At 38.1% G+C, this 24,371-nt stretch overlaps 5 protein-coding genes across 7 annotated transcripts; 1 reads left to right on the top strand and 4 right to left on the bottom strand.

The window, feature by feature from the left end:
* Positions 1 to 129: 129 nt before the first annotated feature.
* syt5b (synaptotagmin Vb) lies at positions 130 to 4,545 on the bottom strand. Its single transcript, XM_047609677.1, has 9 exons — positions 4,324 to 4,545; positions 3,294 to 3,488; positions 2,327 to 2,502; positions 2,132 to 2,230; positions 1,799 to 1,966; positions 1,393 to 1,560; positions 1,089 to 1,203; positions 814 to 947; positions 130 to 723 (listed from the first exon to the last, which is right to left on the bottom strand). The coding sequence occupies exons 2-9, from the start codon at positions 3,481 to 3,483 to the stop codon at positions 514 to 516; spliced, it is 1,260 nt and encodes a 419-aa protein (XP_047465633.1). The 5' UTR covers positions 3,484 to 3,488; positions 4,324 to 4,545; the 3' UTR covers positions 130 to 513.
* A 1,042-nt stretch (positions 4,546 to 5,587) lies between these two features.
* zgc:56095 (Ferritin, lower subunit-like) lies at positions 5,588 to 7,718 on the bottom strand. Of its 3 annotated transcripts, none has more exons than XM_047610017.1 (5): positions 7,549 to 7,718; positions 6,874 to 6,977; positions 6,592 to 6,738; positions 6,365 to 6,490; positions 5,588 to 6,147 (listed from the first exon to the last, which is right to left on the bottom strand). In XM_047610017.1, the coding sequence occupies exons 2-5, from the start codon at positions 6,973 to 6,975 to the stop codon at positions 5,998 to 6,000; spliced, it is 525 nt and encodes a 174-aa protein (XP_047465973.1). In that variant the 5' UTR covers positions 6,976 to 6,977; positions 7,549 to 7,718; the 3' UTR covers positions 5,588 to 5,997. The 3 variants fall into 3 exon arrangements, with proteins under 3 accessions (XP_047465973.1, XP_047465974.1, XP_047465975.1); XM_047610018.1 differs by lacking the exon at positions 7,549 to 7,718 and adding an exon at positions 7,128 to 7,292; XM_047610019.1 differs by lacking the exon at positions 7,549 to 7,718 and adding an exon at positions 7,082 to 7,107.
* Positions 7,719 to 8,777: 1,059 nt separating this feature from the next.
* Positions 8,778 to 20,645, top strand: LOC125022280 (receptor-type tyrosine-protein phosphatase H-like). The gene is given in 24 exon segments (XM_047608804.1): positions 8,778 to 9,128; positions 9,813 to 9,921; positions 10,250 to 10,324; positions 10,668 to 10,745; positions 11,583 to 11,840; positions 12,200 to 12,326; positions 12,328 to 12,375; positions 12,377 to 12,450; positions 12,813 to 13,070; positions 13,430 to 13,678; positions 14,686 to 14,946; positions 15,209 to 15,463; positions 15,628 to 15,858; positions 16,166 to 16,435; positions 16,552 to 16,642; positions 16,737 to 16,787; positions 16,998 to 17,079; positions 17,224 to 17,314; positions 17,449 to 17,519; positions 17,727 to 17,861; positions 18,014 to 18,136; positions 18,376 to 18,536; positions 19,384 to 19,519; positions 20,119 to 20,645. Coding segments are annotated over 24 exon segments (3,450 nt in total). The 5' UTR covers positions 8,778 to 9,059; the 3' UTR covers positions 20,266 to 20,645.
* Positions 20,448 to 22,737, bottom strand: si:dkey-197c15.6 (putative nuclease HARBI1). The gene is made up of 2 exons (XM_047608806.1): positions 21,571 to 22,737; positions 20,448 to 21,103 (listed from the first exon to the last, which is right to left on the bottom strand). Exons 1-2 carry the CDS (start codon positions 22,247 to 22,249, stop codon positions 20,673 to 20,675), a joined length of 1,110 nt encoding a protein of 369 aa, XP_047464762.1. The 5' UTR covers positions 22,250 to 22,737; the 3' UTR covers positions 20,448 to 20,672.
* A 172-nt stretch (positions 22,738 to 22,909) lies between these two features.
* Positions 22,910 to 24,301, bottom strand: LOC125022283 (phosphatidylinositol glycan anchor biosynthesis, class P). The gene is made up of 5 exons (XM_047608807.1): positions 24,097 to 24,301; positions 23,903 to 23,987; positions 23,634 to 23,706; positions 23,403 to 23,521; positions 22,910 to 23,268 (listed from the first exon to the last, which is right to left on the bottom strand). The coding sequence occupies exons 2-5, from the start codon at positions 23,982 to 23,984 to the stop codon at positions 23,153 to 23,155; spliced, it is 390 nt and encodes a 129-aa protein (XP_047464763.1). The 5' UTR covers positions 23,985 to 23,987; positions 24,097 to 24,301; the 3' UTR covers positions 22,910 to 23,152.
* Between the last annotated feature and the right edge of the window lie 70 nt (positions 24,302 to 24,371).

Genomic DNA, 24,371 nt, shown 5'->3' with positions numbered 1-24,371 from the left:
CTGGGGAAGAAACTGTCTCTCACTCTGCCGGTCGTTTGGTGATTTTTTATTTTATTTTTTATTATTGTATACTCTGACCAATATCCTGTATTATTAAGACAGGTTACACAAATGATTGAAATGATGATGTGAAAAATGTACATTTTAAGTTTATTAGCATTTTCACTAATAGCCTATGTCTAACATCCACAGCACTACAAAATGAGCCAAACTATTTCCCCACTGTAGGATAAAAGACTTTCCTTATCTTATCAGCCCACACAAAAGACGCACGTGTACAGATAAGTGTTTTCCATGAGTCACATGGGGAAGCTAAGGATTTATCAACAATAAAATATCAAAAAATGTTTGTACAATATACTTGCACACACATGGTCCACACATACACATACTTACAAGAAAGCATTTCAGAAAAAAAAACAAAGTGGAAAACAGACCATGCAATTTGAGAACACACCAGGTTTGACACATAGTAACATTTCATCAGCCTGTTACTCCATTGAGATTGGGACTCTAACGAGGTTTTGCTTTGAGCGCTGCATCAACTTCCTCTTCGGGCATGAGCGTGTGCCACTGGGCGACTGGACGCCTGGGATTGGCAAGCATATCTGACCAGTGGCGCAAGCCGACTCCTGTGGCTCCATAGCCCATGAAAGTCTTTCCAATTGGGTCATTGCTCCCGAGTTTATCGTAGTCAAATACTGTGATGACAACCTGCACTTTCTGCAAGTTAAATATAAAATCCAGTTATGCTACTTACTGACACCGTACTCTGTGTTACATTTTAAAGCTGACCGTCGATGTAAAGCTTACCTGTATTTGCGCAAAGGGGACCTCAAAGCTGAAACTCTCATTAAAGTAAGGATTGAGTGTGTTTTTCTTGACTGTCGTCTTCTTCTTCTTAATCCGTTTACCATTTTGTTGCAGAACAATTTTCACGTAAGGGTCTTGTGAAAGAAGAATGAGAAAGGTTATTTTGTTGATGTGTTTTGTGTGGCTATTTGGCATCTTCATGTATGTAAGTATGTTTTAAACAAGAAATTAAGAAAACATCTGATAGAAAGATTTATGGCACAAAGCTTGATTACCGGATAAGCCACCAACGTCCATTTTCTTAAGATTCTTTGCCTCCATAATGTTCACTGTCAGTTTTCCAGCAGTCGGTACATAACGTAAAGAAATGCAGATATCGCCCAGTTTTTCCTATCGAAAAAAATAAAGTGAAGATTTGCAAGACATTTTTATACAACTCACAATTTAGTCATTGCTCACCATTTGTGATATAAACACAAATGATGTTTAATTATAACATATATAATTACTGTATAATTATAATATTTGTCCTCAAAATTTACAATAACCAATTTTTAAATAAAGACTAAGACATCTCACCTCCTCTTTCTCACCACTCTCTAAGTCCCTCCATTGTTGCATTGGCTGGCCCAAATCAATACTGTTCATCGGAATCTTTATTTCACCAATCATATCGTGCTTGGAGAATCGATCAAAGTCAAAAACTTGCAGTATCAAAATCTTTCCACCCAACTCTGCATATGGAATCTAAAAAGAATAGTTAATAAGACATTGGAATGAAAAATAGTTGAACACGACGTTATGAATCGAGACAGCCACTTTATAGGTCATTGTTAGTTTTGGAAATACATGTTCTATATGTTGATAGATGTCATTAAGGCAATGAGGAACTAAAGATGAGGGGAAGTATAGATACAAGCCAACACCAAAACCAACACAAGATATGTGATATGAAGACAAAACGTGCAACATCAAGTTGTGGTACCTTGAAGATGAAAGTCTCATTGAAAACAGGGCATAAGTTTTTGCGTTGAACTTTTGTCTCGTACTTCTTCTTTTTGTCTGGCATAAAAAAGACTTTAACATAAGGGTCTGAAGTTCCTCCCATGTCCATAGCAGCAAGATCCTGAGCCTGAAGGATACCCACTATGAGCTGCAAAGGAAACACAACAATGGCAGGATGACAGTGGTCAAAAATCATGCAAGAATTTGTTTATAACAGCTAAGTTTGTGTCCGTATCTACTTATCGTTTATATGAATTCCTGATGAATTCAAGGATTATTGATGAAATAGTTGATGTATTCGGGCAGGGCCTACCTGGGAATCTGTGAAGTTATAGTCCAAGGAGAACTCCAGTTTACCCAGCTTCTCCTGGTCTTTCTCCTCTTCCTCCCCTTCCTTCTTCATCTCACCATCCTACAAGATAAAACATCGGTGAGATGGCTATTCATCATGTAAACCTGGATCAGGTATGTAGAATAACAGGTTTCTGGAAATACAGTAATGATTTACCTTCTCTCCAGCCTCTCCTTCACCTTCCTTTGCTTTTCTGCGGCGACCTGTTTTCCCCTCCCTTGCTTTCTTTGGCTTTTTCTTTTTCCCAAAGCATTTTTTGAAAATACAAAAGATGAAGCACGCCACCAACACTAGGACCAGGACAACAATGGCTCCTACTGCCCACATGGGAACTGCAAAATTGACAGGCGAATTGGCTCGTCAGCCCTCACAGTATTGTACAGAATGAGAATATTTTTATCTAGGCAGAAAGTAGTGGACATTCTGATATCTTTTATATAATTCACATCTTGAGTTTACATAAAAATGTGGAAAATCCACTTTGATAAGTCAGTTTTCTATAATCTGAACAAGTTCTAATAATATTGTTTAACCCCAAGCTACCATGATTTGGAAAAATAATACCTCATACATGGTAAAATAAAATATGGTGCTTCTTGTTAACTGAAAGTTGTTGTTTTCAGTAACAAGTTAGTAACACCCTTCTCCACAATCTGATAATAACACAGCCAGCAGGGTGTGACCCAGTACAACCACAGATATCACCAGTGGCAGCACTGCAGCAGTTCATTATTAAGGGCTTTATTTTTAACATCGTAAGCAGTAGTTGTTTGTTTCTAGGGGGAATGATGCTAATGCATCTTTCTACATGGACTTGGGCATGAACATTGTAATTGTTGATGTAACAACCCAGAAAACAAGATCATATTTCTTTAAAATCATCTTTATGATATGTTGGATTTGTTCAAATAATTTCCCCCTCATATCTACAATAACTATTACAAAATAAATGTACAAGATGATAAACACTACTGGTCAATGCGGTTATGTAATAATATTAATCTCTCTCAATATAAATTCTGTGCTGTAGTATAGTGGATTTCCTCCTTAAAAATCAAATGTATTCAGTTTATGTTAACCCGGGAATTTCTCAAGCGTGTTGCCAATTGTAGAGATGACTTACTTGGCAGATGACTTAGTTCGTTCATGAACTTTTCCTTCATGTTGTTGTAGTCGTGGTGTTCTGTGTGTGCGTGTTCATGGTGCTCTGAGTGAGAGTGCTCACGATGAGCTGGCTCTGTAGCTTCCTCTGATTCAGGTTCGGACGGCTCAGCAGCCCTCTGGGCTCGGACGCCAGCACTGACCAGCCTCATGTCAACTGTCAAAACAGTAGAATCAGTGCAGTTATTCACACTGTGGCGATTTATGATGCGATGAGTTGGCGCCTGGAGTGGGTGATCACACAAATTTATACATGTATGCTGTGTAATCCCTATGTTCATGGGTTGCGGTGCCGTTGAAGAGCATTGGACATCTCTAAGCCAGATGCTCCACATGGCTGACCCTAATCCCTCTGTTACTGTCATGTTCTCTGCCATCTCCTCCATCCCATAACCCACCCTCTCACTCCCACTTTCATCTCATCTCCATTTTCCTCTCTCCTCACTGTCTCTGCTAGACTGGATTAAAGTCTGGCACAACAATATTAATCCAAAATCCCAGATTCTCCATAAATATGGATTGGTCTTCTCCTTCAGTTTTGCAGTTTCACCCCTTGTTAGCTCTTTTGGAAAGCTGCAATGATGAGCGTTTTATTAAGGCATTTCAAGAAAGCAGACTGGGCTATGGCCATAATTAAGAAAAACACATCTTTTTATTTGTAGTTTTAGCTGATATATATTCCCATCATTTGTCCATTACAGTAAAATAAACACTGTAATTCTTGTGTTCCATATACGTGATACATTAAAATCCCAATAAATATTTTGATCAAAGCAAAAGTTAAATGGTGAAATAGGTTTATGGAAATTTACATTCCTCAAATTCTCTTAATTTATGTGTCATTTGATTTGGTGGGTAATGTTTATGCCCACAAAAATCTGAGCAAATGACATCAAATGAACCAGCTGTGAGGTTAGCTATCTTTTTCTCGCCAGCTTGAATTCGTTCTATTGTTGCACACTTAATTGTGAGCATAAAAAAAAAATCCTTACCTACTGATATGTCCCTTTAATTCCCTCAATACTGAAAGAGCTGTTGGAGCAACTTTACTTCTGCGTATATTTCTTGTTGCTTTTCTTTTGGCGTGTTGGGAGTTCTCACACACCCATCAATCCTTCGGTACGCTGCTCTCCACTCTCTACATCAAAGCTAAAACGCTGGCAAATCACTAGAGCACTGTTGTCATTTAATCCCCCCTGCCCCTCCTACTGATATTAGAAGGCTGACAACCCATCTATTGCTTTATGTTTGAGCGAGAAAGTCTAGAAACCAACAGTCACCCTTTCTTGTATTACTACTGTAGTGTTGAAAATGTATCTCATTGAACTAGTTAAGGCTTTTCCTTGTGTAGGGGAGGAATGCCTGTGCATTACATCAATGCTGTGGTGGTTGTGTTTATCCATTAGACTCAAGAGATTGTGGTGTGTCGAGTCTTTAACTAATCCCCTCAGCGTAGCTGTCTGTGCAGTCAATCGTCAATCTACCAATGACTTTGAGTGGATATGCCATCATCCCCATCCATTGGCTTCCATTTTACTATACAAAAAGCATACCCATATTAAATGCACTGTGAACAGTAATCCCTTGGCATGCCGACATGTGTTTGCACAGTCGCATCTGGAGATCTCAGAGGGCGATCCAACACACAACAGCCGTCTTTAAGTGGTAGCATACAAAACTCTTGAGAAAAACATTAAGACAGCAACAAAGGAAAATATTTTGAGCTTTCTTGGATTCTTTGAAATGCTGTGTTACTCGTTGCGTTATATTCTCCAAAAGTGTGAAAGAAAAAAAATACATGGATTTGTAGTCAACACCATTTGCTAATTAACATGAGCCTATAACAGCTCTCCTCTAAGGTACATGCTATATTAGAACGAAATATACGAATAAAGAAATTCTGTGAATGAATTAAGCACCTGAAACATGAAGAGCAAAATAGGACATAAATACGACATGCTTGGCTATGATGCACTATGTTGACAAGTCTCTGCAAGTGCCTCTTATCTGGGATGAAACGTATAATTCACTAATAAGCAGTGCGGACCACTGAAACCATAAGATGTTCAGTACCCTAATGTTAAACATTAAGCCAACACCCACTGGTGAGTAAGCAAAGTCCTACTGTTATCTTTACAGCACTCTATGTACTGTGTAGACATGACACTCTGTTCATGCCCAGACTGCTTGACTAAATCAGATGATCTGTATGAAGGATGGCACATAGAGTTAAAAAATAGAGACTGAGAAGAAAAGTTGTCAACATTATCAGACTTTATTGAATGTTTCAATGATATTCCAGATCTTAACAATTTGTTTTAAAAAAAAACAGCTACGAAAGCTGAAATCTATGACACTGGGAAGCATAACACATAACACCATGTCTATGTGAACAAGCGAGTCATTTTAACAGCTTAGAAAAGTGGTAGTTTAAGCACCACAAAAGTGAGAACATTATTTTTACTTTTTTGCATTAGAAAAATTGAGGTATTTTCAGTCGACTTGGTCTGAATTTCTCTTGTGCCAGTGGTACAAGAATGGAGTTGCTGGTAACTTGAAAATATTGTAACATTTGGATAACGGAAAAAGGGACTATTGCCCTTTTTGTTTCTATGTAACTTTGTAAATGTGGAGTTTGTGTCATGCTACATGTTTCGCTGTGACCTTTACAGAGTGTGCTTATCGAAGAGGTATTCTCCCATAGGTCCGTGTGTCTCAGACGCAGTGATGCGGGTCAGACTGCCAACATAATCGCCCAGCTTCTTGATGGTGTCATGGCTGTCGGTGAGGAAGTGCTGCTCGAGGAAGTCACACAGCTACAAAACAAGTAAGACAGAAAACAGTGAATAGGATGTTAAATGAATCAATTATGATGGTCAAACATGCACTAAATTAGGAAAACTTATATTCAACACACCTCAGATTATCCATGCTGTGATTTAGCTTGACATTAAACCCACAAACACTTATTTAATTCGCACCAGTGTAGGTCTACAAGTGGCATGTATATCTCTTTAATAAAGCCAGACTTACATGAGGGTCTGTATGGGCGCCAGCTCTGCGGTGAACATCAAGTACACAGGTGTTAAGGGATTTCTGGTGTTCCAGGGAAAAGGACATTGCATCCAGACCACCTCTCCAATCCTCCCTACTTGGTTTCTAAAACGGAAAGTTGATGTTGATCAACAGAATTGCAAAGAAATATCACAATCTTCAGAATAACGGCTGTAAAGTGCCATCTGTTATTGTTTAGGACGTACAGCAATGGTCTGAAGCAAAATGCGGCCTCCTCTCATGTTCTGATATTCCAACAGCTTCTCAGCTTGTTCCCTCTCCTTCACTGAACGCTCCAGGAAAAAAGTGGAGAACTTTGGCAAAGCAACATCATCCCTGTCAAAATACATCCCCTGAAAGAGAGGAGGGAAAAACAATTCTTATATATTATATTGTGCAAGCACAGAAGAGAAAAATACGCTATCTCTTCAAATATAAATTGCATTTGAAATATTCCTATGGTTTATACCGTTGTGGACAAATCGTACCAGTGCAAGGTAAGTGTAGGATGCATTTAGCTTCAGGTTGACGAGCTTGTTGATGTCTCCTTCAGTTTCAGAATGAAGGTTCTGTTTTACCACAGACTGCATGTCTAACAGACAGAAGAAAAAAAAAAAAATACAGTTATCAATCAGCATGAATGGTAATATACTAAACCAGTGCCAGTTAATATACATTTCACACAGACAAATTTACCCGTTCTGTAACAGCAAAGCGCCCAGGGGAAAGAAACACTCCTTACCGTAATTTACTCAGGCTAAGCTGACTACCAAACGCATATGACCAGTCGATCGTCCCCTGAAGTCAGCTTGATAACGCTCTTAAGGTCGGGTTTGTTGCCGAGCTTTTACGCAACTGGTATTTAACATGTCAGTCGTGTAATCATGTTGGTGAGTTCAGGTGGGCTGTAACGTTTCCTGTCAGGTGTCTAGAAGGTCGGGCTAACATTAGGACAATTTGAGCTGTTTAGTCAGTCGCTCCAGTGCTCGTTGAAAGCGCTTTAAACAAGATGGAAACACTAGTGCTTCCTTAACATGTAGCACATGTAAGTTAACCACGGTGGGTGCTAGAAGTTACAAACTGACGTATTAGCCACCGTTAGCACAAATTGAATATTAGCTGGCTGAATTAGCACAAACTAAAATATTACCAAGTTCACTTACCCGCCAGTCAATAACAGGTCAGTGTAACGTTTCTATTTGTTTCACCGACTTCGTTTGTCGCTTCCACAGCTTGGCAGTGCTGCAACTGCCTGGCTGATTTTATCTTGTTTACACGCCACGAAACTGCAACAGCCAACCTTGGTTACCTCGCTTGTGTTTTCATGCTTTGTGCATCTTTACTGCCACCACTCGGCTTGGGTGACACATGGCACACTTCAGATAATGAGAATGATTAACCCATACATAGCCAAAGAGAGTATGGTCATCCTCGCCTCAACCGAATGTTTTACCACTTGATCTGATATCTGCTTTGTAATATTATTTGAAATAAGAGTAGGTAAAAGCAGAATTAATATATGGTGGATCTTGACATCCAGAAGCCTAGGACTTCTGCCCTTGCTATGTTTTTGGAAACATTCCATTTCAGGTGCTGAAATGCCATAAAAAGGTAAATATTGTACAGACAGTTCCCCCCTAAAATCATAAAATACTGTAAATGTGTATCAATTATGACTGGATCCCTTTCCAAATAGTTTTGTACTCACTATCAAACACAGAAACTTATTTTATTGACTATCATATCTAATATGGACCATAAACACTGACATGACTTTCTGTTCTGGTAAAAGTATATTGGTGCTATTTTTTGGTCACACTTCCTTGTAGAGCTCAACCGCAAGGAAGCTATATATATCACCTCCTACTGAGGCAGTGTAAAGAAACCAAAAGCAAATCTTTTTTTTCTGTGAAACGAACTCAGCTGAAGAGACCTTACAGTGATTTTACCTTAAAAAAAGTCCTTATTATTAGAATTATAATTTTTTTAAAAAACAAACAAACAAATCGCATATTTTGTGTTTTTAGACATCTGCGCATAAATGTGTATATTTTGAGAATGTTCTCTGTATATATGTTTTCATGTGAGGCTCTGGACAGATTGTGACAGATTTCCGTAAAGGGAAAATAAAGAATAAAGAATCTGTTACTTTTCTTATTTGAAAGCTTTGCCAGTGTTCAGAAATTAAAATAACAAAACAAAAAACACATGTTTTTTTTTACCCATAAAACCGGGGCAATCCCTAGCATTAAACCGGCAGTAATAGCATGAAATAACCACTGGAACATGTGAAAAGCCGACCAATTTATGGATTGACGGACCTTTGACAAGCGGCACACTATGGTCGTTAATAAGGAAGTAACAGGCGGGGCAAAGGTTTCTGTGGTTGTACACGGCCAAAAAGGAGAAGCAGCTATTTACTTAGTCACTTGCCAATATGAGAAGAGACCAGAGAGTAGAAAAGGAGGACACGGTTAAGAATTAAAAGTCAACACCGCTGGAAGTTAAATTGGCAATTAGATTGCACCAGTTTTGGAGACAACCTGGAGTGTTTTTTCTTTTTGTCAAGAAACTAGTGGCAGTACTGAAAACAGCAAGTTGGACTTCATCTTGGGGCAACAAAGGAATTTAACAAGTTCATAGAATGTGTGTAGGATAGTGATACTTGGCAACGATGAGACTTTTATCTTCCAAAACTAACATAAAACACTTGTTGCTGTGTGTTTTCTTGGGCCATCTTTGGGTAAGTCTTTTTTAATCCTTCCCTTTGATCGTAATCAGATAAACCTCAACAAAAGGAAACAGTCGAAAAAACTGTCAAAACCACAAAGAGGCTTGTGGCCTCGATACGTTTTAAATTCATCAAAGTTAAGTGAAGACACAAGGACTACACTCTCTGAGTTTGCACAGAAAGCTGCAAGAATTGCGCAACATCAAAACGATGGACTTTTTTAGATGGTGAAATATGAATTCAGTCATTCTCTAGCAGTTATCTATTCTCTCACTTCCTCGGAAAAACAAAAGCCTGAATGAGGAAATGACACTGTAAAGGTAGTGGTATCTCAGACACTTATTGTATATTATAGACAAGATTATATAGCTGGGTACAGTTTTTATTATATTCTGTACTATATTTATCAGAATTATGAATTATAACTGGGACAGAAAATGTAAACTATGTTTTATAATAGAGCACAACGAGTGAAGTATAACACAGTATTTGCAAAATATTGAGGCAGTTTCCGGACCATAATTTGCATTTCACATTGTCAGATGTTTCCTCAAGTTTCCTGCACATCAATCATTTACTCAGTACAAATGAACAGCTTTTTGTAACACCCTGTCATGGCAGTTTAGTGCAATACAGAAGTAAACATTTGGGATTATTATTTTTTCTTCCCTGAGACGATTCTTTTTCTGTATGTAGGGAGTAGCTGACTCCACCACTACATCACCAAGCCCAGCGAGTACAGTAGCAAAGTCAAGCCCAACAACAACAACGACGTTGCCACCAACAACTGCAACTGCAAGGCCTTGTAAGAATGAACTACGGTCTTTTGTCTTTGATTGGAGACATGTGACACTATGGGCGCCAATCACGAATGATAGTTTGTGTGGTGAAGGTCAAAAGAAACTGCAGAAGTGCGTTATTTACGATTTTTGACGGTGACAAACTAGTTTGAACTGAATCAAACTTTTTTTATCTGTATGGCTGTTTTTGAAAAAATGCAAAACTAGAATGAAACTTACAAAAAACAACATACAAAGATATTGAATTATTGTTGTTTTTAAAAATAAAGTAAGACTCTGCGTTATTTTTAGTTTTTCTACTGAAATAACACTTTGTCTTCTGTTTTCTTCCAGCTACCCCAAATGTTAAGAATGTGACGCAGGGAGCACAAAACAAGGCTAACAGCACTGAATCCAATTTAGTGACAGGTAGGTGATTTATGAATATTAATTGGAAATTTGATATTTTATGTACAACGCCCAGTTCATCAGACAAACTAAAAGGATTGTTTATTTGTAAATATCTGGTGAGATGTAATTAGCTGAAGTAGCAGAAGTGTGTTATTTACGATTTATTGACAGTGACAAAATAGTTTGAACTGAATAAAACTTTTTACCTGTATGGCTGTTTTTGAGCAAATATAATAGAATGAAACTTATAAAAGAACATACAAAGATATTAAATTATCATTGCTTTTAAAAATGAAGTGAGACTCTGTGTTATTCTTAGTTTTTCTACTGAAATAACACTTTGTCCTCTGTCTTCTTCCAGCTACCCCAAATGTTAAGAATGTGGTGCAGGTAGCACAAAACGCTAACAGCACTGGATTCAGTCTACCTGGAGTGACAGGTAGGTGATTTATGAATATTAATTGGAAATTTGATGTTTTATGTACAACACCCAGTTCATCAGACAAACTAAAATGATTGTTTTTTTGACAGTGACAAAATAGTTTGAACTGAATAAAACTTTTTACCTGTAGGCTGTTTTTGAGCAAATATAATAGAATGAAACTTATAAAAGAACATACAAAGATATTAAATTATCATTGCTTTTAAAAATGAAGTGAGACTGTTTTAATTTTTTATTTTTTATTAAATGACAGTTTGTCCTCTGTCTTCTTCCAGCTCCCCCAAATGTTGAGAATGTGGAGCAGGTAGCACAAAACGAGACTATATAACTTGAAGGACAAAGGTTAATAACTCGACTTACATCCTACGTTAATCGACACAGAAAGAAAATTAAGGAAATGATTACCGAGACGCAGACGTGTATTGTCATCTGGCCTGATCTGGAGAATACAGTTTCACTCTCATCACTGTGTTTGAGGCACAACACATGGATTCACAATTAATGGATGCAGTAGGTGATTTATGAATATTATGAAAATGATGTTTTCTTAAAACACCAGTTCATCAGACAAACTAAAGGATTGATTTATATTTGTAATACTGTGACATAATTTACTTAATGCTGTAGCTTCAAGTTACTTTTGTACGAATGGCTTAGTTTTTGACGGGCAAATGATAAACTTTTACTGTAGGCATTTTTGAGCAAATTAATAGGAAACTTATAAAAGAACATACAAAGATATTAAATCATCATTGCTTTTAAAAATGAAGTGAGACTGTTTTAATTTTTTATTTTTTATATTCAAATGACAGTTTGTCCTCTGTCTTCTTCCAGCTCCCCCAAATGTTGAGAATGTGGAGCAGGTAGCGCAAAACGAGACTAGTATAACTCTGAAATGGACAAAGGTTAATAACTCGACTTACATCCTACGTTACATCGACACAGAAGAGAAAATTAAGGAAATTAGATTACCAGAGACGCAAGACGAGTATGTGGTCTCTGGCCTGACTCCTGGGAGAATATACAGTTTCACTCTCATCACTGTGTTTGAGGACCACAACAGCACTGGATTCACAATTAATGGAGTGACAGGTAGGTGATTTATGAATATTAATTGGAAAATTGATGTTTTACTTAAAACACCCAGTTCATCAGACAAACTAAAAGGATTGTTTATATTTGTAATATCTGGTGAGACATAATTTACCATATAAACTGCTGTAGGCTTCAAGTTTTTCAGTAGCAGAAGGGTGTTGTTTAAGATTTTTGACTGTGACAAACTGAATAAAACTTTTTACCTGTATGGCTGTTTTTGAGCAAATATAATAAGTGAAACTTAAAAAGAACATACAAAGATATTAAATTATCATTGCTTTTAAAAATGAAGTGAGACTGTTTTAATTTTTTATTTTTTATATTCAAATGACAGTTTGTCCTCTGTCTTCTTCCAGCTCCCCCAAATGTTGAGAATGTGGAGCAGGTAGCGCAAAACGAGACTAGTGTAACTCTGAAATGGACAAAGGTTAAAAACTCGACTTACATCCTACGTTACATCGACACAGAAGAGAAAATTAAGGAAATTACCAGAGACGCAAGACGAGTATGTGGTCTCTGGCCTGACTCCTGGGAGAATACAGTTTCACTCTCATCACTGTGTTTGAGGACCACAACAGCACTGGAATCACAATTAATGGAGTGACAGGTAGGTGATTTATGAATATTAATTGGAAAATTGATGTTTTACTTAAAACACCCAGTTCATCAGACAAACTAAAAGGATTGTTTATATTTGTAAATATCTGGTGAGACATAATTTACCATATAAACTGCTGTAGGCTTCAAGTTTTTCAGTAGCAGAAGGGTGTTGTTTAAGATTTTTGACTGTGACAAACTGAATAAAACTTTTTACCTGTATGGCTGTTTTTGAGCAAATATAATAGAATGAAACTTATAAAAGAACATACAAAGATATTAAATCATCATTGCTTTTAAAAATGAAGTGAGACTGTTTTAATTTTTTATTTTTTATATTCAAATGACAGTTTGTCCTCTGTCTTCTTCCAGCTCCCCCAAATGTTGAGAATGTGGAGCAGGTAGCACAAAACGAGACTAGTATAACTCTGAAATGGACAAAGGTTAATAACTCGACTTACATCCTACGTTACATCGACACAGAAGAGAAAATTAAGGAAATTAGATTACCAGAGACGCAAGACGAGTATGTGGTCTCTGGCCTGACTCCTGGGAGAATATACAGTTTCACTCTCATCACTGTGTTTGAGGACCACAACAGCACTGGATTCACAATTAATGGAGTGACAGGTAGGTGATTTATGAATATTAATTGGAAAATTGATGTTTTACTTAAAAAACCCAGTTCATCAGACAAACTAAAAGGATTGTTTATTTGTAAATATCTGGTGAGACATAATTTACCATATAAACTGCTGTAGGCTTCAAGTTTTTCAGTAGCAGAAGGGTGTTGTTTAAGATTTTTGACTGTGACAAACTGAATAAAACTTTTTACCTGTATGGCTGTTTTTGAGAAAATATAATAGAATGAAACTCAAAAAAGAACATATGAAAATATTAAATTATCATTGCTTTTAAAAATGAAGTGAGACTGTTTTATTTTTTAGTTTTTCTACTGAAATGACAGTTTGTCCTCTGTCTTCTTCCAGCTCCCTCAAATGTTGAGAATGTGACGCAGGTAGCACAAAACGAGACTAGTATAACTCTGAAATGGACAAAGGTTCATAACTCGACTTACATCCTACGTTACAAGGACACAGTTAAGGAAATTACATTACCAGAGACGCAAGACGAGTATGTGGTCTCTGACCTGACTTCTGGAACAAAATACAATTTCACTCTCATCACTGTGTTTGGGGGCTACAACAGCACTGGAATCACGTTTACAGGAGTGACAGGTAGGTGATTTATGAATATTAATTGGAAAATTGATGTTTTCTTTACAACACCCAGTTCATCAGACAAACTAAAATATTTAGCATGAATATCTGCTGAGATGTAATTTATCATACAAGGTTTACAGACGGGTGAATATTTATTGTTTCATGGAAGGTTTACTGGTGATATGCAATTTCTCATATGAATTACTATATTTTTCACCAATAATATTTTTGAATGTAATAAAATAATAAAATAATTCTAGTGAATTAAACTGCCATAACAACATTTTGTATCCATCAGTATGACCCACAATTAGGACTAAGTTTATTTCAGAAAAACATGAGAAAAAGCGGAAAAGATACACTGCAGTCACTAGTAAAATCTCACAAAAGAGCTAAGACAATGAAACAATGTCTAATTATAAGTTTCTCCACAGCAGGTGGATGTTGACCGTTTATTTTATTTCGACTGTAGCTGATCAAATACAATTGAATAGATTTAGCAGCTGAAATGTCTCATTTCAAAATTAAATGTAACAGTTTCTTCTCCATGTGCTTTCACATTCTCGCTCCTCGTAACACGAAAGAGTTCAAAGCAGTTGGTCAAAATGAGACCAGTATAAATCTCCAGTGGACACAAGTGAGCGGGATCCATAACTATGTAGTTGCTTACAATTACACAAATTTCACAGTTTCTGCTGCTCTTCAGACATACACAGTTGTAAATCTGACAAATGGAACTAGATACGAATTTACTCACTTCACTTTGTTTGAAAATGTCAAAAGCAGTGGGGTAACCATCTTTGCAGTTACGGGTGAGATTTTTTTTCTCTCATAGAGACCTATAAGATTGTACAAACAAACAAATAATTCTGTTAATGATTTTGTGTCATTTGTAACATAAAAGTTTGTGTTTGTTCAATCTAACTTTAATTTTATTGCTTGTCATGACACACCCGTCGCCCGTTGGACAAAAACTGTGTGTCTTTCTCTAATACAACTGTTTGTCCTGCGTCCTCTTTCAGTTCCAAAAAATGTTCAGACTGTGACTGCGCTGACACAAACTGAGAGCAATATCACTGTGAGATGGGACAAGGTTAACAACATTTCACATTACAAACTACAAAGGGATGGTAACGACACGTGCAACATCAGTGATACCACCAATAATACATCGGTTACATATACTATCAAAGAACTTCCTGCTGGGAAAAACCACAGTTTCAAACTCATCACTGTGTTTTACTATGCCTCCAGCACTGGATACACATTTACTTTTCCTACTGGTAGGTGATGTTTCCCTCCTAAACAAATTGAAGAGAGAGAGTCTTTAATAACTCACTTTGCAAAAAATATTTTTTCTCATAGTCTTATACTGCAGGGCTAAATCAAATGTGTTTTATAAAAATATCATTTCTAAACGTTTGTAGTGATCACACTAACACTATCGTATTCTATCTAACTATCATAGCCTGTAGTAATTTGAAGTGACAAACAAGTTCAATCTCTAAGTTTTGTGCTGAGTAAAACAGTTTTTCTTCTCATCAGCTCCTCCCAAGGTGCCTACGGTCAACGTGACCAAACGCTTTGTGACCAATATAACTCTAGAGTGGGAGGATGTGGATACAAACTGGGAATACTTGCTTCAGAGTAATGACAGTGATGTGAAAATCAACCGCAGATCCTCGAATATTGTGTCCTACTCAGTCACAAATCTCAGCGCTGGAACAAAATATTTTTTCAGAGTGATCACAATGTTCTCTGGACTCAACAGTACCTCTCATGAATTTAACACCATAACTGGTTAGTAGAAACCTTCTCTCTAATACAGTATTGAAGGAATATATCTCAGCCCAGTAAAGTTGTAAAGGTTAATGTTCTATTGATTGAATAACTTCAACCAATAGAAACTCATGGTACGTAGTAACAAGTAGTAACTAATTATTATGTTATCCATTTCTTTTCAGCTATAGACTGTGCGAGTGCAGATTGGCAAGTTAGTAGCACATCAATCCAGGCAACGATTGATGGCTTGTTCTCGAATGCAACTGCCAACAATGGATCACAAAATCATGTCAGTTCTGGAAGTAGACATGTGTCATTTAATGAGCTTTACCCTGGTGCAACCTACGAGATTCATCTTGTGTATGAAATGAATTCCATGCTTTATACACAGTGTCTTCACAACGTAACAATCCGTAAGTACAAATCTGTCTGACCACAGTTTTTCCCCAAACAAATTTTGCTACATTTTCTACAGAAATAATGTTGAGTACATGCATATTTCAGTCTAGCTTAGATTAATGGCCTCAAGAATTTAGCCATGATGGTAGTGGAATCTTTTGTGCCCTTAGAAGCAAGTATATATTAACACTACAGCAGCACTGTAATGTGTTTTATCTACATACTACAAGTTTATACTATTAAATGAGTTGCATTTAATTATTTTAAATACCAATTCATTGATTGATTGATTGAGTGAGGTCTCCTTTCTCTTTTTATCAGAGCCTCAGAAATTAAGTGCTAGATGTAAGTCCACGAATTCTGGCTTCTCCATCTTCATTGAGTGGGATCCACTGGATGGTGTGTGGACTTCTGTGGAAGTGGACGTGACTGGAAAAACTCCTACCTCAGTATTAAGCAATACACAGTCTCAGACAGTAAAGACAGTATCTGACTGCCGACCTGGTGCAACCTATAACGTGACATTAACTTCACTGTCTGGGTCTGTACGAAGTGACGCGTTAAACTTTGACTGTAAAACTAGCGCAGCTGGTGAGTAAAAGTCACTATGAACTGTAAAATATAAAGATATGTCACTGTGATGGAAACATGGTCTACTGTAAATAATTTGTTTTCTAAGCATTTAATTATTTTATCCCATGCATTAGTCATTGTAGGCCCTGTGTGTGCTGCAGTGCTATTTTGTATCCTGGTCTGTCTGGCTGTCTTCATTTTCCTTAAAAGACCAGGCATTTTCAGGTTGGTGCCTCCTCAGTGACAACACCAGCTAGATATTTTCTCTGAACGTGTAGTCTGTTCAGTCTGTTTGTAAAACTCTGATTTGTTCTTACAGCAGAAAAAAGTCATTCATTAGTGGATCCAAACAACCTAACACAGAGAGCAAGTAAGTAAGCTTTTCATCATTTCTTCATAGTGTTGTCAGTTGCCCACTTTGTTTTAAAATAGTTCATTATCTTTTGTATTAAAATGCCCAGCCACATGTGAGATATGTCCTGCATCTAAAATGAATTTAAATCCCGATTGCTGTTTTTATTTTATTGTTCCATTGTGTAAACAAAGTGGCATGAATTCTGCTTTTACTTTCGTTTTTCAGACCCATATCTGCAGCAAAGTTTCCAGACCACTTCAATCTGCTGAGTTTGGATGAGAACAGAGGTTTCAGCCAGGAATATGAGGTGCAGAAATTGAATTATATCTTTCCCTCTTCCATATGTATTTTTCTGACAAAGCTCGACACTGTGTGTGAACTGGGGTATTGTTTCATTTGTTTACGTGTTGGCCTTAATTTCATGGTGTGTCACTTGCCAACTTTAATATAGGACCTCAGTACTGTTGGCACGGAGCAGACACGAAAGGTAGCCATTCTACCGGAGAACAAAGTGAAGAATCGTTTCACTAATGTCCTGCCATGTAAGTCTGTCCTCTCACTGCTGAACCACGCTACAAGCATTACATACTTCAACTCATGAAAGATCTGCTTACTCCTTCTGTGGTTATTTAAGCAATGTCTACTTCCCAGTTAAACCATCTACTTCTTTTTCTAGATGACTGGTGTCGGGTGAAGCTAACTTCATCAGATGAGACTTCAGACTACATTAATGCCAATTACATGCCAGTATGTTTTACTTTATAATTGCCGATCATTTAGCGAGATTTCTGCGACCATGACATAGCAAGCTTTAAAAAATCTTGACTCAAACTATACTTGAGGGAGAAAGGCCTGGTAAAATATCTATACATGTGATTTAATTTTTTATTCCCCACTGACCGATGTTAGACAGTATAAGACATGCACATACTAACAGTGTCTACTGCTTCTCAGGGGTACAACACCAAAAGAGAATACATTGCTACTCAAGGTCCTCTGCCGTCCACAGTCAACGATTTCTGGAGAATGATCTGGGAACAAAGATCGAAAGGCATCGTGATGGTAACCAACTGCATCGAAGGAGGACGGGTAAGGCTTCAAGACAAATGTCACGGCAAATTTAAAATCTAGAGATGCGTTGTGGTTTGTGTGCTGGTCTGATTTGTCCTCACTCCACAAAAAAATATACAAATCAAGTATTTAAGCAATACTTGTCTTGTGTTTATGTTTCCCTTTCGTAGGCCAAGTGTGAACAGTACTGGCCCGCAGACAGCCAGCCCTGCCTCTATGGAGAGTTGCTGGTCACTAAGAGATCTGAGCAACAGAAGCCCAACTGGACACTGAGAGAATTTAGTGTGAAACACGTACGAAACATCTCTGATTATTTTACAGTGTCAAGAACATTAACATATTAACATATATCTAAGTCGAAAAAACAAATACACACAACAACTTAAACAGCATTGCTGTAACGGACACACATTTGGCGTTGAAGGCTTGGATTACCATGACTTGGATGACTGAGAACCTTCACAGACATCTGAAGAAAATAGAGTACCTAAACCTAAACTAAGTAAACTGCTCTGTATGGACTTCTTCACAGAAAAGCACATCAGAAGAGCGTGCAGTGAAACATTTCCACTTCACTGCCTGGCCCGACCATGGAGTCCCTCAGTGCACTGAAGTCTTGATCGAATTCAGAGGACTGGTGAGACAGCACATCGAGGAAGAGGGGTTTAAATCACCGACTGTGGTTCACTGCAGGTACAGAATAAGTGTTTTCTTTGAATATGGGATCCAGGAAGAAAACCATACACTTTGGCATGGTGCCTTCATATGAAAACCAGTTTCAATGAATAAAAAGGTCAAAGTCCACATGGTTTTATAAGCTACATAAACACCAGTTATCACAATCATGCTTTTGCTGGTAGGAACAGGTAGGGCCAAGGGTGCAGTGTTGATAAGGTAGGAGCAATGCAGTTAACAAAGAATGACAACACCTAAAACACAGGTGTACTGTACATAAGACACAGCTTGAAATTATATTGAATTGTTTATTTCTGTTCTTGTCGTGGGTCATATTCCCAGCCTATAGGCACACTAAAAACAACTGGTTTTGTGTGCCACAGTAAACTGTTGTCAATTAGCTCTAAGTTCCACATAGAAAGCAGCAAGTGCATAATGTGCAGATTACCCAATGTACCAGCAATCAGAATAAGTAAGAGACAATAAGAATAAGTAAGGGAATGTTAAAAATATGGGAAACATATATATATAACAATATGTACAAGTATAAGTGAAGTGAACCTGTGTTCCGAGTTATTGCTCTACAGAGAAAACATAAATAAATATTGCACATAACAAAAAGTACAAACAAATTCGGTCAAAAAGATACAGTAGATATAAATAAGAAATAGTTAGAAATGGGCAAGAGCGAAAGGTAACAGGCCGCATACACGTTCTTGCATGCACACTGACAGTGCGCATGTGTGTTTTTGTAACGCCTCAAGACGCAGTGTTTTGAGGTCAGATGTCGACCATTTCTACACAAAATTAAAAACCATCAGGAGTATCCTGTGATAACACTTGCGCCGTGTTGTTTCTCTTTTAGCGCTGGAGTGGGGAGGACGGGCACTATAATTGCCCTGGATGTACTGCTTCAGCAGCTACAGAAACAACAAGCTGTGGGCATCAAAGCTTTTGTGCACAAGATGAGACTGAATCGACCGTACATGGTGCAGACAGAGGTAAAACGTGTATTCGTCTGAGCAACCGCTTCCTCCTATTGGTACTCTTTCACTTCCTTTTAGAACCAGTTGGTGATGCTGAGGCATTTGCTCGCTATGTGTCTGCTTAGTGGTAATCTTTGATCTCGACAACAGGGGTCTGAAAATAACTTCTCAACTGCCCCACTTAAACTTCACACAACTCAGTCTGAGTAGATTTATGCACACATTTATTTTCAAGTGCTTGTATAAACATTGTAGTCATTTTGAAACTTTAGTTAAATAAAAAACAAAGCAACTAGGTGTGGAGGCCATAAATAGTTCCACTTCAGTGAAAGGGTTCACCTGGAGGTCACATGCAAACTATTATCTTACTTTTAGTTAAATGAATATAAACCACACAGTGACCTTGTTTATATGTACATTTGCATTTTCCTGCAAATGAATTACAAATGCAAACATATGTGATTCATCAGCAAATGCCGAGGTGTTGAACTCAGTGGAAATCTTGCATACATGGACTTCTCAGTAACACCGCAATGTGTACACAGCTTTTTTAAACACGAGATATTGTTTTTACATTTCAAATGACCTGCGATTTCTGTCCAAATTCTTTTCAGTCCCAGTATGTTTTCCTACACCACTGCATCATGGACTCTCTGCAGCCAAAGGAGATGCCTGAAGAGAGTCTGTATGAGAACTGTGACATGATATATGCTAATGCTACTGCACTCAGAGAGTTTAACAAAAACAAGATAAATATATAGTGGCAAACTTGCACCCTGGCCTTTAAGCACTTAATCAAAAACTGCATGGTGTGTTTTATTCTATTACAGTGATTTTCATTTTATCTATTTATTGTGTACAAATGGCACAGCTGAGATGTTATTTATCTTTTACATCCTGCCAAATGTGTACGATCATTGTTTCAGAAAAGATGACCAAAGAATGTTTTAATATTACATTTATTAACAATAACAGATGAGGGTAGAAAACAATCTTTTGTACATAAAAATAAAAAATATTTTGTATTTAAAACAAATAGCAGAATATAGTACTACCAAGTTTGTAAATGAAATGCAGTACACTGTCGGATTCGTGTATATTTTCAAACTAACTGTGCATAAATCTTCCAATGTAAACTGGGGTTTCGTTGCAGTGTGTATTCTTGCTGTCAGAGATCGTCTTTTGTAATGTTACTTCCTTGACTGTCCTGGCTGTTCAAACGGACAGAGAAGTGACTGTCAATAAGTTCCTGTCTGGCTTTCAGAGCGTCAGGGTTGATCTCCACTGGCACTGAATGCTGTTTGGCAGGAGGCAGAGGCTCAATTTTACCAAATGCAGGCGGAGGGGGGACAGAGAACTTTTTGGCGATGTTGTGCAGTACACAGCACGCCTTGATAATATTAGACTGTTTGTTCAGGGAGCCTTCTTGTGCAAAACCAAGTTGCATCAGGCACTTGAAACGCCTCTTCATGGAGCCAACCGTTGTCTGCATGACATTGTGGATCTTTGCGTGGGCCTCGTTGAAGCGGACCTCGTTGTCGTTTGCAGGTTCAGACACAGGAGTCAAGACATGTTTGCTCAAGTGGTAGCCTTTGCCCCCTTAAAAAGGAAACACAAGGGACCACAATTAATACAGGACAAAAAAACATCAGAATGTCAGATTTAAAGACTGAATTTTAATACTAAGAATGATATAAACTGGCCTTGCCAAGCAGAGAGAGTCATCTGTATCCAAGGAGTAGTGCATTGAATACTGTGTACTTAATATATTGGCAAGTGGCCTTACCAGACCAAAACGAACCAACATTAGACCTTACTCCATGGGAATTTGTGAGTATGTGATTCTTGACCTAATAACCCAACAACTGAACCTTTCACCTAACCTTTAAAGTCTTCCTCAAATGCTGGTACCATGGCAACTAAGTGAATTCACTCTGCTGAAGGACTGTGACGTGGTTGAAAGCTGCGGGAAAACCTAATGATTGGACCTCAAATGTATTATCGGTGCCATTAAGTACTACTCTATTTCTTGTGTCCACTGGAACGAATCTTTTTGAGTATCTCACCAATAACCCAGAAAGGGCCGTGCAGCTCCTCCTCCATTTCCCTGCCCTTGGTAGAAGAGTCCCACATGTCCTGCTCATAAGCGCTGCCCACACAGCACTTCTCAGCGCTCAGTATGTTGCCGTCGTTGTCGCATATGATCTGGCTGACCACCGATGTGTAGCCCTGGGCGTTGACAAAAGACCTGAACGCGTCCTTCTCATAGGGGGAAACTCTGGTCTTGAAGTGGACCGGAGCCAGGACGCCCAGAACACCTGGGATGCCGCAGAGTCTCTCTATCTTCGCGGCCACTTTGACTCTAGTCTTTGTAGTCAGTGGGAATGATATGAACTGGTCGGACAGACCTGCTATGACACCGGAAACCGTGCCAACAATATTGGTGAGGCACTCCGTCTGACTCAGTCCGAATCGCTGCAGGATGGCGGCGGAGGAGACTCCGTGTGCGTAATAGTTAAGCGCCACCATGACCATCGAGTCCACGGGCAGCACGAGGTCCTCTTTTTTCATGCGGACGCCCACGGCGTCTGTGATGAACTCCATGCAGGGTCTGGTGAGGTGTAATATCTGAAACAAATTGTCGTCGTCGAAATCATCGAAACAGCTTCGAGTCCCGTCTTCTGCCTCTCCGCGTTTGAGGAGCTCGTCCTGAACTGCAAGCCATATCGGCACAGCGAATGCCATCTGGTTACTACTGTAGTATGTTTAAATATATGTATCTTTCTGGGTCCACTAGCAACGTGCACCACAAGTATCAACAACGAGTAAACAGCTGGAAAATGGATGTGCGAACAGTGTCTTCTTCTGTATTTGGCGAAGCAGATAAGGCGCTGCATTGGTGTTTTGCTGCCCTCTGCTGTTTATTTTACCCCTTTACAACAATTCCTTATAGTTTGTAATATAGTCTACCACTGCGCAGTTATTCCTAAATTTATTTATTTATTATCCAGTTTACCAGGATGACTAAGCTGCAGTAGGAAGTAGCCTGAATGTTTCATTCACAGGCACCCCGTAGAGCTGTGGGTTGTCTCCACCCAGCGGACAGAAATAGTCACCGCATGCCAGTGTGACTATCTTTCAATAAACGTACCGAAGTGAGTTTAAATTTTCTTTTGGGAATTAACGTGCTTCAATAATTAAATAAACCTGCATGCCTGGAATCTCAATTGCCTTTTGTTACAACCCTAGTTTTAATTTATGCTGAACTATAAGTTTGAACCTCCCCTTATGATTTAAGTATCATGAATGATCTGAATTTGGTAGTTTGAGGTACCCTATAGTTAATTTATTTCTTATTATAATGGCATTAAATGTGAAGTCTTTGCACAAAATATAGATAAAATCTTTGTTAATTAATATATAATCATATTTTATTCAATTCAAGTTTCTTTCACAATCAAATCCTGATGTTATTACATCACATTCACAATATTTATCCATTTGCCCAGTAAGAACATGTAAAAGATCACAAAAGTCTAACCATTCAGGATATCTTTTTATAAATAAAGTATAATGAATCTCTCATGAACAAAATGTAAACAGTGACACCACAATAAATCCCCAGAAGCTTCACTCCCCATCTGTTTGTTATAGCTTGGGTGATAAATAGAACATCTTGTTGACTTCACTAATGGAGACATCCTTCAGGCGCGGTATTCCACCCTTACGGTTGCTTTCTGTCCTCTGGCCTTGTGCATACACATCTGCAAAAGAAAGGACATGTTTAAGGGTGACAGAAAGCTCTTCACTCCATGACAAAGTCTTTTCATGTCAGTGTTTGCTCATGTCTTAATCCTCGGTACATCATACCATGAGCTTTTAAACTGTTTGTTCTCACCTGTGATGTTGTCCACAGAGTCGAGCGGGGCTGTGTTGTTCATGTTGACTCCAAACAACAGCACTGTAACGATCGTTAAAGTGACCAGTAGATAGATTGGCAACGCAAGAGCCCAATACCTACAAAGGAAAAAAAAAGTTTGACTGAGAGCGTCACATGCATTTATTTATGAATCCAGAGAAGGAACGTAGAACCTGATAATTAGTGTCACATTAGAGCAATTCTACTTACTTTTGAGGCCAGTAGGTGAGCCCTATTGAATGAAGCCACTCCTCTGGTATGAATGCCCAGATGCAATACAGAACTGTAGAGAAACGAGAGGAATATTTAATCAAGGCTGACAGGCTGGTTTGAAAACCACACCTATTTATTTAAAGAAACGCTTTGAATCACAGTATTTTTGTACGCCTGAATTATACACCTGTTTGTTTTGATTATAAAATGTGTTCAGTAATTTATACTTTGAATTCGAAGAGCGAAAATAGCAAGCGTTGACTCACACAAGCCAAACTGTGAGCCCAGGAAAAGGACAAACCCATAAATGGCTCTCTCGGGAAGAGGAGAGGGGGAGTTTTCCACCATGATCTGAAACCAAAATAATAACAATAATGATAGTAAAAACAGAAACACGAGGAAGCCTTGTGAAAAAGAAAGAATTAAACTTTCAGACTCAAAGATTGCTGTAGATACATACCTATAAAAGCCTATTTGTTTGGCTCGTTTTGTAAATAAGGTCTCCTGCCAACGCAACTAAACCGAGCTTCCTTGACTTAATGTTAATTACAGATGAAACATAAACGCGACGCGTTTATTATACGTATTCTACATTTATTCTACGTGTAAATAACACACAACACCATCAACAGCTCAAAACACTGTCCCATGTGATATTCAGTACGATGAGAAACGTTGCGAAAACACGAGTTCCGGTTTGTGGAGAAATATGCAAAATAAACCGCAGAACAAAAC

Source organism: Mugil cephalus, chromosome 16, assembly GCF_022458985.1.
Source record: "Mugil cephalus isolate CIBA_MC_2020 chromosome 16, CIBA_Mcephalus_1.1, whole genome shotgun sequence".
Lineage (NCBI taxonomy): Eukaryota > Metazoa > Chordata > Actinopteri > Mugiliformes > Mugilidae > Mugil > Mugil cephalus.
Note: the sequence above shows the minus strand (reverse complement) of the source record. Positions and strands in the feature narration are given on the sequence as shown.